Below are 19,240 nucleotides of genomic sequence, written 5' to 3' on the forward strand. Positions count from 1 at the left end.
CCGAGAAACCACGGCCTGGGCCCTGAGATTCAGCCGGGCCGAGCTGGTCTCACCCTCCTTCTCGGGGCCGGACTAGGAGGGGTTAGCGCCGAAGCCACAGGGTCTCTTGGGTTCCAGCCCGGGACACAGCGTCCTCCCCAAGCCCCCCTTCACCCCCGCAGAGTTAACTCCGCCCCCGCGCCTGTTTACCCTAGAGTCAGAGCCCCTGGGGGTCCCTGGCCCCTCCTCCGCCCCCCCTTGGGGCCTTGACCCGGGAGTCCCCGTTGGCCATCCTCTCCCCCCCCTCCTGCGATCTCCCTCTATTTATAGCGGCCCCCCGCATTCCCCGCCCCCCCCTCCCCGCCTTGTTTTCCAACTTCTGAGGGAGCAGCCGAGAGCAGGCGTCAGGACGCAGCAGACAGAAGAGGTACCAACACCCTGGGCACCCCAAAGTTGAAACTCCTGCGCCCCCGACGGCTCCCCACCCCTGCCCCGCTCTTTTGGTGCTGGCACACCTGCCCCTCCCAGGCGGCGAGACCCTCGCCTTCTCAGCGGCTATCCCCGCCCACCTCCTCCTTCCTTAACCTAGCTTGTGTTTACCCGCAAGCCGAGTCGGAATCATGGAGTGCCAGCACCCTGGGTTCGCCTCCCTACTACCCGTCCCCACTCCTGAGTCTGGGGGCGAAGGAAGGAACCACAGTGCGATAGGCAGATCCAGGTCACGGGTGGGGGCGGTGTTGAGGACAGGCGTGGGGATCCCCTGCAGCACTCAGGGATCCCCGCACACCCCACTACCGCCCGGTTGCGGGGGGATGTGGTGGGGAGCGCGAGCTGAGCGTGGAGGCACCCAGCAGTTTCCTTCCTTAGAGTACCCCTCGGGCCCCCAGCACAGCCCCTCCCTGAACTGCAGACAGCCTGGGGCGGGGAAAAGGGGGGGCGTGTTTACTGGGGGTCTGGGGCGGATCTGCTGGGAGCTGTCGGCCCGTGGGCGGGCTGGGGCGGGCCGGGGGCGGGTCTGTGGGGAGCCCGAGCCGGGCGGGCAGGAGAGTCAAAGGCAAGTGAAGGTGGAAGCGGCCGCGGCGGCAGCAGGTAGGGGGAGGGGCGGACGAGGGGCCGCTGGGCCTGGATGGCGCCAACCGGGCCGGTGGGCGGTTGGATCCCAATCCCTCCAAGCTGACCGCTGGCGGGCACAGGCCCACAAGGAGGGGGCGCGGGGCTGCGGCGCACAAAGGCGGAGGCTCCGCGAGCCGCAGGGCGTGTTTGGGGCGTGCGCGAGGTTGTATCCAGGGTCCAGGGTGCTCCTCGCCGGCCGCGCGGGGGTGTTGGTCCCCACGCGGACGGACAGCGTTGGGACTTGTAGGGACAGGTCCCGGGTGCTGGGCCCGGTCGATCTCACCCGTCCTACTCATCCCTTCCCAGCTGGCGCTCGGCCCTTGCGGGTCGTCGGGGAGGCTGGGAGGAGACTGTGGGGCCGCCCTCCCTCCCCTTCTCCGCTCGTGGGACCCACACCGAGACAGGGAGGAGGAGAGACGCGAAGGAACGGGGCTTTTTAAATGCTGTTTTTAAATGTTTAACTGGGAAACAGTCATGCTCAGCTATCCTCATCTCACTCAACTGTCAAAAATCTTGAGGATCCCCTAGTCCCCACTTCTAGTTTGCAAATAGGAAATTGAAGCCAAGGGAAGTAACTGAGTGGGCCAAGGTCACACCCTTAGCAGCAAAGCCGGGACTAGAATCCAGAGGTTCCGACACAAGCCACGCTCTTTCCTCCACATCAGCACTTCCTTCTCTCCTCCCCCAGCCAGGACTGATGATACCTGCTCTCCATGTTGCCCCGCAGGCCCCTCCAGCCAGTATTGATTCTAGCTGAAGCCTAGAGAAGACGTGTTCATTGGACTCGGGCGTACAGATTAGGGAGGGTTCGTGACCTACGTAGTCTAGATCTTGGCTGAGGCTTTCTGTCTCTAAAAGACCCAGCGTCTGTCTCCCATGTCATTCACCTCATTGCCTTGTTTTCTCAGACCCTGGAGCCAGGAGGAGAACCCTGACCCTTAACCCCACTGCATCGAGCCAATAGGAGCCCAGTAAGTGACCCCACCCGCAGGCTGCAGGTTCCTAACTGCCATCTGCACAGGTGTTCTGCTCCTCACCACCGCACTAATGTTGAGTGTATGCTAATTTACTCACAGTAGAGAGGAAGAGTCTTGGGAGGAAGGGAAAGAAGCATTGGGTCAGCTGGACACAGGTGCCCCTTGTTCTTTTTGTTTCCCTCTCCCCTTCTTGGTCATGATACTTGGGTCATTTTTAGCCCCTTTCCCTCTGAGCTGCTGACCTTGAGGCTTAATTGAAGGTCACAGTTAATTATGAACTCTTACTGTTCCGTCCCTCGGTATCTTCGGAGTACCCAGTCACTGAGCCACAAGTTTCATCCCTCCCTAACTCTGGGAGTGTGGGGTGGCCCCTGAATACAGCGTGGAAATCCAGAGTTGCACTCCTGCCCCACCCTAGTATTTCCATCCAGGCCAGGGGAGGGGGTTTCTGAGGTGTGGGTGTTGAGGGCCAGCCGTGGGGATGGCCAGTCAGAAGAGAAGTAGTATCCTGGGTCCTCTGCCACCAGCCCTCCTTCCCAGCAGCCTGGACGTGGAGCTGGGAGGCAGGAAAGGCTCTGTGTGTGTCCTGAGGTGGTCAGCTCTGGGGCCCTCTGCACCCCACATTGCCCTGGGTGGAGAGAGGAAGCCAGGGGCTTGAGATGGGTGGGTGTGGAGGCCACCTCCCCACTCGTGGTGTTTCCTCATCCTGCCAGGCCACCATGGCGGAGCTGCAGGAGGTGCAGATCACCGAGGAGAAGCCGCTGTTACCGGGGCAGACACCTGAGATGGCCAAGGTTATTAGAGACCCCTGACTCCCAGACCCAAATTGCAGACCTGCAGGCATCCCCATCACCTCCTGCCTTCCCAAACCCATAATCTCATTCTAACCCACAGCCCTGTTTTCTCCACCTGTACCCATGTCTCTCCCTCATAGACCACAAGGGGAGTCCAGGCCTTTGTCCTGTCACTACACTAACCTTCATCCTCTCCATGTCTCTTTTTGTCATCTCTTTTGTCTTTTGTCTCGGTTGGTCTCTTTGCAAACCTTTCTTCTGTGTTTGTCTCTCCATCTGTGACTCTACATGGCTGTGTGTCTTTGTGTCTATCTGTTTGTGTGTGTGTGTGTGTGTGTGTGTGTGTGTGTGTTTGTGTGTATGTATGTGTGTCTCTCCAGGAGGCTGAGTTAGCTGCCCGAATCCTCCTGGACCAGGGACAGGTAACAGCTTGGGGGCAGGTAACAGCTTGGGGGCAGTCCCAGGGTGGTAGGAGGGGTTCTCGTTTTTCCCAGTAAGGAGAGGGCTGCTACCAGGCCCTTTCTCCTCTCTCTGCTCCCTTTCGTTCCATTCCAGTCCTTTCCCTTCCCCATCTCTCCTCTTCCTTCCTTTCTCCTTCTCGGAGTTCCTTGGTCCTCTCCCATCCTTTATGATTTTTTTCCATCCTCAGAATCATTTTCTGCTGTTTTATTTACCTGCACCAAATTGTCGCTGATTCTATTTCTAATTCTTTGTTCCTGTCTTCTCTCTTTGCCCCTCCCCATCCCAAATCCCCGACTTTTATGGGACTTTTGTGGGCACCCTTTTCCTGCCTCTTTTTCCTCTCAGTCTAACTCCTCCCTGATGGCGACCTGTTTTTCTGCAGACTCACTCCGTGGAGACACCTTATGGCTCTGTCACTTTTACTGTCTATGGGACCCCCAAACCCAAACGCCCAGCGATACTCACCTACCATGATGTGGGACTCAACTGTAAGGACCTGAGCTTCCCCTCCCGCTCCTTTCTGGGACGAGGCTGGTGGGAAGGGTAAAACCCTAAGGGAGGGGAAGGGTCAGCACGGGCAGGAAGGGAGCCATGTGGCATATCAAGGGGGAGTTCTGTCCTGGCCTGACTATGGTGTAAAAAAGGGTGGGTTCTGACTTGGGGATGCTTTTCCCTGGCTGATTCTACTATCGGGGTGGTGGGGATTCTGTTTAGATAAATCTTGCTTCCAGCCGCTGTTTCAATTCGGGGATATGCAGGAAATCATTCAGAACTTCGTGCGGGTTCACGTGGATGCCCCTGGAATGGAAGAGGGGGCTCCTGTGTTCCCTTTGGGGTGAGACTTAGCTCCCTCCCTCCTCATGAGGCTTGGAGGCACAGGGCAATGGTGGGGAAGAGTGGACCAAGGGAGGAGGAATGGGGGGACAGTGGAGACTCTGGGAGAGGGTGAGTGGGACACCCTGAGGTGCAGGCACTGGGGGCAGCTTGGTCTTTTCCTTAACGTTCTTCTCTTCCCCAGATATCAGTACCCATCTCTGGACCAGCTTGCGGACATGATCCCTTGCATCCTGCAGTACTTAAAGTGAGAGGCCTGGGAACCCCTCAAAACCAGAGTTTTCTGCCCAGCACAAGGGGGCCCTTAGAACTCCTATGTCCACCAGGGTTCCTGGGCAGGTTGTGGTCTCTGGCCTAGACAGATCCTTCCTCCTCTGTGCCTCCGCCTGACTGTTGAGAAGAAGAGGGATAGGTTTGGAAATGGACTTGAGTCAGCCATGTAGTCCTGACGGAGAGAAGCAGGAAGAGGAAGCGGCTCTGTGTGGCCCTGCCTCAGGCTGAGGAGGGGCTTCTTGGATCTGGAAGGTAGAGAGGAAGAGGAGGGGTGACAGAAGCCCAAGGAGCCAGATAGACTTGTCTCTTATCCTCCCACTTCCCCTCCTCCAGACACACACCTGCTGCCTGGAAGCCTTGGGTGTGAGGGAGAGTGGGAGAAGGAAGGGAGAGCCTGGTAAGCCTCTGGAGAGCCGTGGTGGTACGCACGCGGCGTGCTGATGACTCCCCGGGCTCTGGCCCTGGCTCAGTTTTTCCTGGGCACTGGGAGCTCTGGGCAGCTCGGGTTCACCTTTTGTTCTCTTTCCCCCATTCTCCCTATTGTTCACTGAAGTTATGTCTTTTTTCCCCCCATCTTGCTTCAAGTTCCCTTCTTCCTGGTTCCCCACGAGGAACCAGGAACTAAACCAGAACAAGTTGAACTAGCTCCTGAGAATTAAAAATGGACACAGAGCTCTGTAGGAGAAGTGTCTGGTTGGTTGGTGGTTGGGTGTTACTCTTCAAGATACTAGCTCCCCAAGAGACAGCTGAAGTAGATTTCAGGGACCTACGCTGGCTACCAGTGTCAGTGGTTAGCTCCTCGGCACCTTCCTTTTCTCGTACCCCTCCAGGGAAGGTTGCGTTCTGTCCTTTGCGCATGTGGCCTTGGAAGGGAGGTGACGAGTTTGAAGGGCCAAAGTTTTGGACACCAGGGCCGGTGAGAGATACGTTTCTCTTTCACAGTTTCTCCACAATAATTGGAGTTGGTGTTGGAGCTGGAGCCTATATCCTGTCACGATATGCTGTAAGAAATTCAAACCAAACCAAACCAAACCAAACCAGACAAGGGAAAGGCAGGTGTAAGGCCCATGGCAGACTGATTAGAATATTGTTTGCTAGTGTGTGTTTGTGGGGAGGACTTGGGTATAAGGGTGGGGAGCAGGCCCCATGGGACCCTAAAACTGGCTGGAGCTCAGTGGGAAGGGAATAAGGCCCTGCCCAGTCTCTGATTTCCCTTTTTTCTGCCACTTCTTAGCTTACCCACCCAGATACGGTCGAGGGTCTTGTCCTCATCAACATTGATCCCAATGCCAAGGGTTGGATGGATTGGGCAGCCCACAAGGTTTGGAGTGGCCTGTGTGTTGAGGTCCAGGGTGGGGGGCCCTCTTGGGAAAGGGAGCGGAGCAGGAAAGACGTGTGACTTTTTAGCATGGGTCCCTTCTCCTCATAGTATCCTGAGCTTGCTCACCTGCCCTTTCCTCATAGCTAACAGGACTTACCTCTTCCATTCCGGAGATGATCCTTGGACATCTTTTCAGCCAGGTAAGTGGTTGTGGAAGGTGGAAGAAGTGGAGGGGACTGACAGGGGCTTGAATGCTTGGAGCGACTTCTTTAGATGGGACAGGATCTGGGGAGGAAAGAAGGCTTGCTTCTTCTCATCCCATAACTGGTGACATCTCTTCTCAACCCTATTTCTCCCTTTTCTTTCCTTCAGGAGGAGCTCTCTGGAAATTCTGAGTTGATACAAAAGTACAGAAATATCATTACACATGCACCCAACCTGGAGAACATTGAACTTTACTGGAACAGCTACAACAAGTGAGTGTGTGGTGCGTGTGTGCGCGCACGGGAGAGCAAGGTAGAAGCAGCAGCCGCGCGGGTCATGGGCGGGAGGAGGACAGGGAGATTTGGGAATCACACAGAGCAGTCAGTCACAGGGAGGGCAGGGTTTGGTGCGCAACTGGGGCAGCTGTGGGCCGGACCCCATGGGATGAATTGTAAGGAGCTGTCCCCCTTTTTCTTGTTTACTTCCCTTGGGCTTTTGGATTCCCAGAGGAGAGATGATTCCTCTGCCTTCACTGCCCTCTAGCCAGGGACCTGGGTTCCAAGTGGCCGCAGGGATTTGAGGCCTGCCTGCCACATTCCCCTTTGGTTCCCACTTTCAATTATTAATAGTTGACTATAATTTTTGGAAGGAAGCCAGCTTCCTCAGGGAAGGAACTGCCTAAAATTCCTGCTCTTCTTTGAACCCCTTTCTAGTCGCCGAGACCTGAACCTTGAGCGTGGAGGTGCAGTCACCTTCAAGTAAGACTTTAAGAATAAAGCTTTGTCTCTCTCCCTGGATCTTCCCTAGATGCTTACATTCTTTAGAAGAAGGAGAGTGTTTTAACAGGGAATTTTCTCGTCACCTCCCACCCTATCCTAGGAAGCAAATCCCACCTTCTAGTGTTACCCTTTTGGGTTATCTTGGAAGGGTTAGTGGGGTTCAGAAGACTGTTTCCTCTTTGGAGCCAAACAATTTCCAGCTGCTCTTCTGGGAGGCAGGGGAGGGAATAGTGGGGGCTCACCTTCTCCCCCTGACACTATGCCTCTAGGTGCCCTGTGATGCTGGTGGTAGGAGATCAAGCACCCCATGAAGATGCAGTGGTCAGTAGAGAATTTTGGGGTGGGCAGGGGAGGGTTGGAGTCCTTGGCCGGTGGTCAGAGGGCTATTTTGCCAAGAGGCAGGCTCTGTTTGGAACTGGGAGAGCGACTGTGGGGCCTAAGAACTATATGGGTATGGGGCTGATGGGGAAAGAACTGGGATCTGGGTCCCTGGGTCCCTTGGATGGGAGAAGCGGCAGGGAGTATAACGCTATTCATTCAGCTTCCTGCTTACCCTAGGTGGAGTGTAACTCAAAGCTGGACCCCACCCAGACCTCTTTTCTCAAGGTCAGTGACCCTACTCCAGGTGCTGCCTGACTCCTGGCCCCGCCTGACTCCTGACCCCCTGTCCGGAGCCGTAGATCCTCTCTAGGTTCAACTTCTAGGCCTTCCAGGTCCCGCACAGGAGCAGGCAGGGTGGATAAAGACCACAAACCCTTGGGGCCTGGAGGAGGGAAGCTAGGGAAGAGAGAACCTTTCCTACCTCTTGGCATGGCTGCTTGTATTTATGTGTGTATCACTTCTTCTGTATGGCTGTCTCCATCTCCTGACCAGATGGCCGACTCTGGAGGTCAGCCCCAGCTGACTCAGGTGAGTACTGCTGTCCTCTATGAGACGGGATGTTAGCGGCACTGAACTATACTCTTTGCCACTCACCCCAACCCCAATCTGCCATGGTCTTGGGCTCCATCTTGGCTTCGAACCTCATCTCACTGTCTGTCCCCCTCTGCTCATCTTATTTCCACAGCCAGGCAAGCTGACCGAGGCCTTCAAGTACTTCCTGCAAGGCATGGGCTACAGTGAGTATGGGGGTCAGAGGCTATTGTGAGAGCAAGAGATTGCTGCACAGGAAGAGGGATGGGCACTGAGTGGGAGGAGCCATTTCAGGCTAGTTCTGAACTTTACCACCCTCTGCCAAATCATGGACCCCTTCCTCCCCCACCCACATCCCCATTTGTCACTCTCACCCCCACCCAAGTACCCCACTTGGAGTTGCCAGCCTCTCTTTCCCTCTCTTTCCTCTCTGCCTGCCGCTTACACTTCTGTCTCCACAGTGGCCTCATCCTGCATGACTCGCCTGTCACGATCACGCACAGCCTCCCTGACCAGTGCAGCGTCCATTGATGGCAACCGGTCCCGCTCTCGCACCCTGTCCCAGAGCAGCGAGTCTGGGACTCTCCCTTCAGGGCCCCCGGGGCATACCATGGAGGTCTCCTGTTGAATGACCTTTGTTGCCCTGGTGTACGACCCAGCCCTCACCTCCCCCAGCACTAACCTGGGAGGTGCATAGGGCACTGGGCCAGAGTAAGGGAAGATGGGCAGATCATGTGGGGAGATGATCTTGATCTTTGATTGCTACCCTAACCTTGACCTCTAACCTGTGATTCCCCTCAGATCCTGGGAGAGATGTCCTAATATCTCTTAGGGACCCAGACTCCGAAATTATCCCTCTCCCTCATTTTGATGTTAAAGTGGAGAGGGCATGTGTCCCCTCTCCCTAATCTAGGTATCCATAGATAAGTGATAAGAGGTGGTTGTAGTTGCCCCCATGGTGCCTCCATCAGACTCTCCCTACTTATCCCATTGCAAGAGTAGGGGACTTGGGGCTGGGACTCCATTCACCAAAGCTGATGTGGCTTTTTATTAACCCTTCAGATCTCTGAAGGGTATTGGCCTAAATGAATGTGTGTCAGAGGAGGCTTTGCTGGTGGGTTAGTGGTCCTCAGGATGAGATAGAAACATCTGATGTGTGAAATGGAAGTTGGAATGGGAAGTGGTGGGCAATGAACAAGTATGAGGGAAGGATTGGAGCTGGGGCAATAGGAAGGGGCCTGGGGCCATTGGCTGCACTAACTTTGGTAGCTGTCTAGACAGTGTGTGTCTAGAGTGGGAGGGGGAGGGAGCTAAGCTGGGGCAGGGCTGCTTGGGGCTTGGCATAGGGGTGGGAAGGGCTATCTTGGGGCTCGGCTCACACTGCGTTGTGTGGAAGGGTACCCTCCTGTGTCCCACAACTTCTGCTGTAACAATAAACTATAGAGGAACTGAGTGCCATTTTTCTTTGTCTGAGTATGCCTGCATCATGCCCCCCCACCCCCAACTCACATTCTCTTCTCAGATAGGGCCTGGTTCCCTGTGTCCCTATGTGACTACAGAGTCAAGGGCCCCTAGTCCAATAGGATGGTATTGCCCTTGACATTGATAGTATTTCCAAGTTTTGGGAAGAGAGGAGCTACTTAGGTCTTATAAGACTTCCTTATTAGTTATAGATCCTTGGGAAATGCCATAGGATGTCAGAGATATCACTGACGTCATGATCTTAAGAAGGAAGTATGGAATGCTGACTGAAGTGTCCAAGGACATCTTGTGATCACCTTCCTGCAGGATCCTCCCTAAGGGGCACCTAGATTCCATTTTAGATGGTTCAGTGCAATGAGTAGGCCAGGCCTCACCCAGTTACTAGAGAGGTTGGTTTGCTCATAGTTGGCCCGAGTCTGAAGACTCCTTCAGGAGAGTAATAGGACAAAGTAGGATTTCCTCTAAGGAGTTCTCTTCCCTCATGAATCCAAGGACATGGGGTGTTGATTAGATTGTTTGTGGTTCTCTGAGAAGCATTTCAACAAGTGTGCACAATACTCATTGAGAGGACTTTGGATACTGTGACTGTTGCAGGCTGGTTCTTGGGCTCTTGGGGGCACAAGAAGTAAAAAACGAGAAGGCACTTTATATTGTTATTGGTAAGAGTACCATGGATGGAATATTACAAGGTCACTTGCTGGGTCACTTTATAGAACCTCCACAGACAATGACATGCTTTCCTCAATGAAACTGAGCTGAGGACTATAATGCGGCTTGATGTCTGGTGCTGACACACCGACATGGAAGTGAGGCATGGAATATGTTATTGACTCTTGAGCATTTCATCACTCTCTCATAGGCCTGAGTTTATTTTAAATGCCGTAGGCCAGGATCAGAAGGGGGCAGGGGTATTAAGTGACTCGCAGAGTTCTAGAGCTAGTTATTGATGGCCAGAGTGTTGGGTGACCGCATGCAGGGCAGGCAGCAAAGAGTGCTTAAATGCCACCCTAAAGAAAAGAAAGAGCATAATTGGAATCACTGGATCAATTAGCTCCTAGTCAAACAAAACAGGAGGAAAAGGCAGAGAACTCCTATGAACAACAGCCTTGACCAGCAAGAGGTGCTGTTGTTGTGAGGGACACTTGGCTGGTTTAGTTCATAGAGCTTTCCACTATTGATCTCAGGGTTGCAAGTTTGAGCCCCATGTTGGGTGTGAAGCCTACTTAAAACAAACAAACCAACAAATGAAACAAAGGTGTTGTTGTACCTTATGGAAGGGAAGGCAGGTCTTCTCAGCATGTTTGCCAGAAAACACTGTTAGCAAGGTAATCTTCAGAATTCGGAGGAAATGAAAGTGTGTGTGTATCTGCTGGGAGCTGGTGTGTGAAGTGGGTGGTGACTGTGTGTCTCTCTCCTATAGATATGTCAGCGTGAGAAACCCAAGAGTTAGGAAGAGGGAGAGATGCTCTCTGCTGGGAGCAAGGCAGAGGGGGTTTGCTGTCCTTGATTGACCTCTTTACTGTGTTGGTCCCAGGCAGTCCCAGCTAGCCCACGGGGGTGCAGCGCCCTCCTGTGGGTGGCATGGTTCTTCCTAACTTTCTTCAGGTCCTGCTTCCCTTCTGGTATCTCTCAGAGTTCTTTGTGATTCTATGTAGTAGCTACATAGAGAGGGAGTGGTCTGTGGCTCCTGCCTGTTCTCAAGATCAGAGCTCAGGAGAGAGGTGAGCAGACTTCATAGAAGCGGGACCACAAACTTCCTACTTTTTGTCTCTGCTTCAGGCTTAGGACTCCTGGTTCTCTCCTACTGTCATTCTCAAGGGCTGTGTTTTCCTGATTCCAGGGACAGAAGCTCAAGATAGCTAAGACAGAGTTCACTGGGAAGGAGAATATAACTAGAAGAATATGGTGATGAGAACCTGGTGGGGTCAGCGTGAAAATTCTGGAACTCTTGAGGAGATTTTAAAGAGTGATTCTGGGGTGCCTGGGTGGCTCAGTGGGTTAAGCCTCTGCCTTCGGCTCAGGTCTTGATATCAGGGTCTTGGGATTGAGCCCGTGTCTGGCTCCCTGCTCAGTGGGGAGCCTGCTTCCCTCTCTCTGTCTGCCTCTCTGCCTACTTGGGATCTCTCTCTGTCAAATAAATAAATAAAATCTTCTAAAAATAAATAAAGAGTGATTCCCTGAAGTTATATACAAAACAGTGAAACTGCAGCAGGAGGGATAGATATTAACCTTTAAGGGCACTCCTTTACATACTTAAGGGAAATGCTAACGTGGGAGACACCACCTTTCTAGAGAGATTTGGGGACTAACAGGAAAGTGAGAATCAGTTCTGACTAGATGCCAGGGGTGTGGTCAGGGTAAATGGTGCCCAGAGCAACTAGGTTGTTTGCACCCTCTCTCCTCACCGACATTACAATTTTCCCCAAACTGGATAGCTATATATAGTAAAAGTAGAATGCATTCTGTATTTGACATTCAATACATCTAAAGATAGTAACGAAATTGAAATAAAAAGGAAATCATCAACAACTGGCCTCTTTAAGCATCCCTGCAGACTGGGACCTAAGGGTGTCACCCCTGTCTACACCCCTTTTGTTTCACCTTTGCTAGTGGCCACAGGCCCCTCCCTGAGGTCCAGGGGCGGGGAATATGAGGGTGTCTGGCCAGTTGGCGCATTCCCACTCACACATACCAACCCACTCCAATTCTGGCAACTGTTCTTTGTACTCTATCACCCAAACTCAGGAGCCAGAGCACTGTTTCCTATGAGGGAGGCAAGACACTGGAAAACTGTCCTTCAGGGGAGGGGTGAAGGGGGGCGAATTGTCTCACAAGTTAGCCTGGAGTTCTGTGGTTTTGTTCCTGGATGCCTCTTGTTCATAGGTGCTGGTCTTTGGCTGACCTCCCATCCTGCCCCCAGGATACTCACTAACCTCTATTCTCTTTGATGCTGTGCCTCAACTCTTCTCAACTGCAAAAACCCAAGCCTCGGCTTGTATACTAAGGAAAGTGGGGGAGCTCCAAAAGGTTACTTCAGAGAACCATTTATGTGCAAGAATGGAAAGCTGGCTCTAAGTGAGAGAGCAGTTGGAGGTCTCATTCTTCAGTTTTTTTTTTCTATTTAAATATGTAAAATATACATGTGTGGAGGTGCAGAATAAGGGATGGGGAAAGGACCCAGGGGTTCAGGAGACTTAAAAACTGTTCCACATAAATTCTCTTGTGACTATTCCAACTAGCTTCTTCTCTTACATTTTTTCCTAACTGGCATCTTTCCTCATATTTTTTTCAACTTTAATGATTCTAAATGTTTTCAGTTATAACCTATTTCTTAAAGATTTATTTATTTATTTATTTATTTGACAGACAGATCACAAGTAGGCAGAGAGGCAGGCAGAGAGAGAGGGGGAAGCAGGCTCCCCGCCGAGCAGAGAGCCCAATGTGGGGCTCGATCCCAGGACCCCGGGATCACGACCTGAGGCGAAGGCAAAGGCCTCAAACCACTGAGCCACCCAGGCGCCCCAGTTATAACCTATTTCTTAAGGCTGAATGAATTAAGGTTTGCTCGTGACTCTGGTTTCCAGTTGTCTTGGCCCAACTACTTCAGCTCTCCCTCCAGTCCGTGGTTCTCATGTCGGTTCTCATTCCATCCTTCTCACTGCAGACTCACTTGAAGTCACATTCATCTGCTCCCTTATAGCCCTCTCAGACTCCTGGCTGGGGATTCAGAGCTTTGGAAAATGCTCTGATTGGTCCTTTTTAAATTTGATCCTGATTTTTAAAAATTTTATTTATGGATTTGAAAGAGAGAGACAGAGGGAAAGCATGAGCAGGGGGGAGGAGTAGAAGGAGGGGGAGAAGCAGGCTCTCCACTGAGCAGGGAGCCCCACCCCAGGACCCTGTGATCAGGACGCGAGCCAAAGGCAGACGCTTAACCAACTGAGCCACTCAGGCGCCCTGATCCTGAGGTTCTAAGGAGCCATTCTCTAGCTTTATCCCCGCTCTTGCAACGATATGGTTCGAACTGAAGATGGTTCCTGTTGGGGTTGGTAAGTTGTTGGGAGAGGAAAGGAAGTGCTCATGGGAAGGAGAGAAAGCACTGATGGCTGAAAGCAGAGGTGGCTGAAGGCGAATGTAAGGGCTCCTGGGATGGGAGGAGGCAAAAAGTGCATGACTCACCCGTGCTGGAAATCTCCCACACTCTGCTCATTTCCCTCTGATGCTGATAGCGTAGGTGACCCAGAAACATCTGAAGAGCCCCAGAGTCTGATGTCCTTCTCCTCAAGTCTCCTTTCTGTAGTCCTACAAATCCTCTGTCCCTGGAATAGCTAATGTCCGTATAATTGTATCCCTTCCAATTCACCCCCCCCCCCAAAGTGCTGGGGAGACCACTGCGGTAGAAGGCAGCAGAGAGTGGATGGCATGCGGGATCTGCCCGTCCAGATTTCTTGATGTGTCTCCCGAGGGTGACCTATCTTCCATGGACCATCAGATGTTTTTGTCCTTTGGCTTTAGTTAGCATGACCAAGAGGAGATGCTGGCAGCAGATGACAGAGATTAAGAGGAGGGTCATCCTCTGGCTTCCTTCTGGTCAAGTCCCTGAAGGCTGGGTGTACCTCTCCACCAAAGGCCGCAGGGCTTGCTGGACGGCCCCCTCTAGTTTCTGCTCCCTGCTCCCTCCTCTTCACCTGGGCAACAGCATTGTTCAGGCTCAGCCTCAGACACAGCATTGTTGCTGCTCAGCCCTTGGCTATTGTGCCACCATCTGTCCAAACCTGTCCTGTTTGGGCTCTGTCCAAACCCTGCCCACACCTCTCTACAGTCTCCCTTTCTGCAACTTGCCTCAGTTCTCCAACGTGCTCCCGCTTCTTCTGAGCCCCTGACACATAAGATCAGGAGGTAAAGGTAAGGTAAGGGAGGACAGAATCTGGGTATTTGAGCTTTTCTTAAAATCAGAGAAACACAGGTTGGAAGACCAGCTAGTTATGCGATTTATTTATTTACCTTTTCTGCATGTGCTTCCCTCCACTCACAATGGCGATAAGATCTACCTGGCGGGGTCGTGAAGGCAAAACAGTGTCTGTGAGGGCAATAGTACAGCACCTGGCACACAGCAGGTGCTCCATGTGGAGACTGCTGTGATTATTACATGAGAGGCACTGTCTGGAGAATGAAATCAATGGATTTTTCTTCGTGCTGAAGAAAAAACAGAATGGGATGGTGCTTCAGCGAACTTGTTTCCTGTATCAGATATTTTTAGTTAGTTTTGCCTCAAGTTTGCCTTCTCACTCATGCCTGGGTGCGCTGGCTGGGCTTGTGAGAAGGTATGCGTATCTTAGTTTGTGGGGAGGGCAATCGATGGACAGGAGGCAACTGTGATAACACTCAGGAGACTTTGTTCACGTGAAGGTGACTTGGGCTTCCGCACTGAGAGTATCAGAAAGGGCAAAGTGGGGAGAATGACTGAGCTCATGGGGCGCATCTTCTCTCCCCTCCTTCTCCATGAAGTCCGAGATACTCCTCCATTTCATGGGTCAGGGCACTGGGCAACAGCAGATAATCAGCTTTGTATTTGTCCTTCATAGTTTTTAAGAGAAGCAACACATTGTAGGGATTCCTCACACTGAAAGATGGCCTAGTGGGGAGGGGCTGGAGGCAGAGTGGCAGGTAGAGCAGGCAGCAGGAAAGCCACTAAGTTGTGGCAAAGCCCGGTAATCACCCTAGGCATTTATCTGGCGCCTTTCTCCCTCTCCAAACACACTGCTTCTTAATCCCTCAGCACAAGGCAGCTGGATGGAGACAGAGGCTTAAAGAAGAGCCACAGCATCCTTGAGGCTACGCACGGCTCAGTGTGAAAAATAGGAACCAGATGGAAGGAGACTCTAGCCTGATCTCAAGAGTCTGCTGGACACACTGTGGTTGGCCAATAATACGTATTGGGAGTGGAGTGGGTGTGGTTAGCAAAGGACAAAACCTAGATCCCATGGTTTCTGTTTTTACACCTCTTCTCTCTAAATGCTGGGAACTCTAGCTCAGTTTCTCAACACCTGTGGGCAAGGCAGGAGTAGGTTGCTGGAATTTCAGCAATGCTCCCATGTGTGGAGGGCATGGCCTGCAACTGGCAGAATGGCTAGGGGCCTGGATTCCAGAAGAAAATACAATATCCAACAGTCAGCCTTTCCATTCCCACTCCATCACTTCCTGTACCAGGCAGCTCCTAGGCCACCTGGAGAAATGAAGTATAGCATGACTGAAGGGGAAGGGTAAAATGGACATTTTATTATACACAGTAGCAAAAATGGGACAAGAGTTAAATCTAGAGTGATGGTCTTCATATCAATTCTCCAATTTAGAGCACTCAACCTAAATGTCCTCTTCTCAGTCCTGGAGAAATGGATTCTCATGTAGGAGAAAGCTGTGGTCCAGTTCATGAGGGTGATGCCTAGTGAATGTCACTTAGTCTCAGTGGAGTGCCAAAGCCATTTGGGAAGTGTCTCCCAAGGGTAGGAAGGCCATCCTAGATAGGCCCGTCAGAAAAATCAGGAATCTCTCAGGCCCACAAGGCAATAAAGGCCATGAAGGCAAAACCAGCGGCTATGCAGCCCCATTTGGCCAGAGGGGCCTCAGGGCCAGCTAGCTCCCGGGGCAGAATTTCCAGGAAGGTGACATACAGAAATGTGCCGGCTGCCACACCTTCTAACACAGCCTGGGCTAAGCCCTGCCCTGCTTTAGAGTCCCCTTGGGTCACAGCCAGCCCCAGGACTAGGCCCATGGGGGACATGAGAGCTAATGACAGTATGGACAACATGGCCCATCGTGACCCAGTGCCTATCTGCACCAGCCGCAGTCCAACCCCAAACACTACGAGCCCTTTGTGAGCCAGGACGGCAAGACAGAGCTGAATGGTGGTTGCTATTGTTGGCTGCAGCCCCACGGCTAGCCCTTCAAACACTGAGTGAAAGGAGAGCGAGAGCAAGAGGACGAGAGCCCGAAGGGGGCCCTTTGAGGGTGAGGGTGGGGGTCCATGGCTGTGGAGTTCAAGGACATGAGTCCCACCCCACTCCTCCTGCACTGTCGTTCCTCCAGCAGCCCCAGGACAGCACTGCAGTGCCAGCGACTCCAGAAAGAAGACAAAGAAGAAGCCCAGGGAGATGATGAGCTCTCCGTAGGGATACTCCATCTAGGAACAGAAAGAGGGTCTGTGAGGTAGGAAGGGAAGAGAAGCAAGGACACTGGGTGGCCATGAGAGTGGGAGACTGAAGAGAATGGGAAATGTGGGACTATGCCCAGTTAGTAAGAATTAGCCAATTCTTTGCCCTGCTGGCTCTCCCTCTGGTCTGTGGCCTTATTCCCATCTGCTTCAGATGCTTCCAGATTGATGCAGCATATTGGGCATAAAGGAGGGCAGGGGAATGAAGCCAAGAGCAGGTATGGACAGCAACAAGAAGAATCCCTGAGGGACCAAGGGACACCAGAGTAATAGGGTTAGTAATATGGGAAAAAAATGTGAGGCATGTCAAAGGGATGGAGAAAGAACAAAAAAGTAAAGCAGAGCTTTTTCTGGGGTTCCACAAACCCAAATGGATTGGGTGGGCTCCTCTTTTCCTCTGTGCTGTCTGAGCCGAGGAGCAGAGGGGATCCCTGGTTTCCTCACATAATCCCCTCAAAAGGGTCAGGAGGTTCTCCTCCCCCACTAGGGAGGGACTGGTGGGAGATACTTACCTGAGCTGAATCAGCATCATCAGAAGCATTTCCCTCCCTTTCTGTCCTGTTCTAGGGAGAGAAAAGCAGAAATCAGGTGGGGAGCAGCTCAGCTTCCTGTCCTGCCCGTCCAGCTCCCTCACTTTCCCTAAAGTCCAATGTGACTGGTGTTCACCATGCCAGAAAGAGTCCTCTTGCTTGTCCTACCACCCTTGTCCTCAGCTCTGTCATCTTCCCCCCTCATCATTCTGGCCTCACAGCCCTGCTGCTTACCATTTCTGCTGCTCACCTGCATCTTAAACTTCTGGATCTCTGAGTCAATTCCCTCCAGGGCTTCAGCAGTCATGTGCATGAGCCCTGCTCCCAGGAAAACACCAGCAGAGGTGCAGCCCAGGAGGCTAAGGACCCGGCGGTGACGACCTAAGAAAACGAGGAGTTACAATCCAGTTGGCAATGAGATAGAAAAGGTGACAAAAGAGAGCAAGCATGTGGCACCCAATCTCCCCAGCTTGGGGATGGTAAGAGCCTCGGAGCAAGGCATCAGGATAGGTGACAGGGCCATAGTCAGGCTGAGGTTATGGGGCCGTCAGCGGCAGGGCTGTACCTGTGGCGGCATCAATCTGGAACCACTTGAAGCAGATGGGAATAAGGCCACAGACCAGGGTGAGAATCAGCAGGGCAAAGAAGCAGCCAATTTTCACTCCTAGTTGTGGTTCCATCCTTGGGGTACAGGATAAGCAGATGCTTCAGAATAGTAAATGGGAGTTACGATCTTTGAGCAGGAGCATGGAAGTAGGCGATCAAAGCTGGAGTATCTCCTCTCCCGAGCTCCAGGAGGGCGATGGGATCCTCCTGTTCTGTGTTGCCTCTGCTTGCGCAGCCTTGCATAGCTGACTGGGGCCCTGCCCCAGATTCCCGCCCTCCCCCTACCAAGAGGCCCCTCCCCTGGCTCACGCCTTCCAGAACTGGGAAACCAGAAACTCCAGACTCCCTGCCAGGCACAGCCTGTGCTGTGTGTCTTCTCCTCTTCACTGCCATGACTAATCCAAATGCTGTGGACAGTCTTCTTTCATGCCTGGTGCTGGTCTAATCCAAAATGGGAGTCTATGGTAGGTCCTTCCCAGCTGTTTTGTACTGGGGACACCTGGTCCTGCCTTATTTAAGACATTTGATCTAAGACTCCCAAACCTTCTCCACCCCACCTAGGTTGTTATGCTGATATCTGAACCCTACCTTTTGAGAGGGGATTTGGGGCCACCTTCGGGTAGGAGGTGGGGCTGAGAGGTGGTATCACCACCCGCCACTCTGTGAAAACTAGTAGATGAGGGGCCTCCCCTCTCCTTGTAACCCCAGAGAAATAGCTCCAGGCATGGCAATTTCTAGTGGGGAGTTGAGATTTCTAGTATTACGATATTGATATTGTTCCAACTTTTGACTGTGCCCATTTCTGGATACATACATATCTTCTACAACTTATGATGGGGTGATGTTCCAATGGGCCCAGCTTAAACTGGAAACCTCCTAGGTTGAAATGCATTTAATACATATAAGCTACCAATCCTAGCTTCGACTAGCTTTAAATGTGCTCAGAACACTTACATTAGCCCACAGTTGGGCAAAATCATTTAATCAAAGTCTTATTTTGTAATAAAGTGTTGATATCTCATATAATTTACCACATACTGTCCTCGAAGTGAAAACCAGAATGGTTAGAAGTGTGCCAGCCGTTTACCCTCATGATGGAGCGATTGCCTGGGAGCTGCGGCTGCCCAGCATCACAAGGGATTATCACACCACACACTGCTGACCTGAGAGAAGAGTAAATTCAAAATTCAAAGTCTGGCTTCTACTGAATGTGCCTCACTTTCACATCATCTTAAAGTTGAGAATTTGAAAATCAAGCCACGGTAAGTCAGAACCATGTGTACTGGGGGAGAGGGCCTGAGAATTTTAAGACAAAGAAAGGTTCTCTAGCTCTGAAATAGCAAGGCCTAGGGAAAACCCGAGAAATGAATCAAGCAAATTGAAGGATCCTGCCTGGATCTACAGGGGTGGAGATGGAAAATTCAGACTTGATGGGATCGGCTCTTGAGGAAGAGAAAGGGAAGGCAAACTCTGGGGGAGCTGATGAACCTGAGAAAGACAGAAGGAAGGGAAGGAGAAAAACACAGAGGCTACACAGCCTGGCTCCCCTATTTAGGTAGCCCACCAAACAACTGTGACACGTGCTGAGTCAGCGCTCAGAGACTGGGGGCAGCTTTCCCTATTGCCCCGGATTACTTCTTGGGAAGTCCTGGTCTCTGGTAGAAGCAGTATCTCAAAAGCTTGCGACCTGTGTGGGAAGATAAGGCACTGAATATCTTAGAATTCTGTTACAGGACTGAACATGACAACCCACCTCTGTATCTT

The 19,240-nt window shown here is 52.2% G+C and overlaps 2 protein-coding genes across 5 annotated transcripts; one reads left to right on the plus strand and one right to left on the minus strand.

The window, feature by feature from the left end:
* Positions 1-269: 269 nt before the first annotated feature.
* On the plus strand, positions 270-9,106 carry NDRG2 (NDRG family member 2). 4 transcript variants are annotated; one of them, XM_046009030.1, is made up of 17 exons: positions 270-406; positions 2,001-2,063; positions 2,783-2,863; positions 3,244-3,285; positions 3,708-3,813; positions 4,040-4,160; positions 4,344-4,406; positions 5,375-5,435; positions 5,667-5,753; positions 5,897-5,953; positions 6,126-6,229; positions 6,671-6,715; positions 7,006-7,057; positions 7,295-7,342; positions 7,610-7,645; positions 7,803-7,854; positions 8,110-9,106. In XM_046009030.1, the coding sequence occupies exons 3-17, from the start codon at positions 2,789-2,791 to the stop codon at positions 8,274-8,276; spliced, it is 1,116 nt and encodes a 371-aa protein (XP_045864986.1). In that variant the 5' UTR covers positions 270-406; positions 2,001-2,063; positions 2,783-2,788; the 3' UTR covers positions 8,277-9,106. The 4 variants fall into 4 exon arrangements, with proteins under 4 accessions (XP_045864986.1, XP_045864987.1, XP_045864989.1 ...); XM_046009031.1 differs by lacking the exon at positions 270-406 and adding an exon at positions 983-1,068; XM_046009033.1 differs by lacking the exons at positions 270-406; positions 3,244-3,285 and adding an exon at positions 994-1,068.
* Positions 9,107-15,147: 6,041 nt separating this feature from the next.
* SLC39A2 (solute carrier family 39 member 2) lies at positions 15,148-19,123 on the minus strand. Its single transcript, XM_046009935.1, has 4 exons — positions 17,436-19,123; positions 17,121-17,251; positions 16,853-16,903; positions 15,148-16,310 (listed from the first exon to the last, which is right to left on the minus strand). Exons 1-4 carry the CDS (start codon positions 17,548-17,550, stop codon positions 15,681-15,683), a joined length of 927 nt encoding a protein of 308 aa, XP_045865891.1. The 5' UTR covers positions 17,551-19,123; the 3' UTR covers positions 15,148-15,680.
* Positions 19,124-19,240: the final 117 nt, after the last annotated feature.

The sequence above is a fragment of the Meles meles genome, chromosome 6 (assembly GCF_922984935.1).
Source record: "Meles meles chromosome 6, mMelMel3.1 paternal haplotype, whole genome shotgun sequence".
NCBI lineage: Eukaryota > Metazoa > Chordata > Mammalia > Carnivora > Mustelidae > Meles > Meles meles.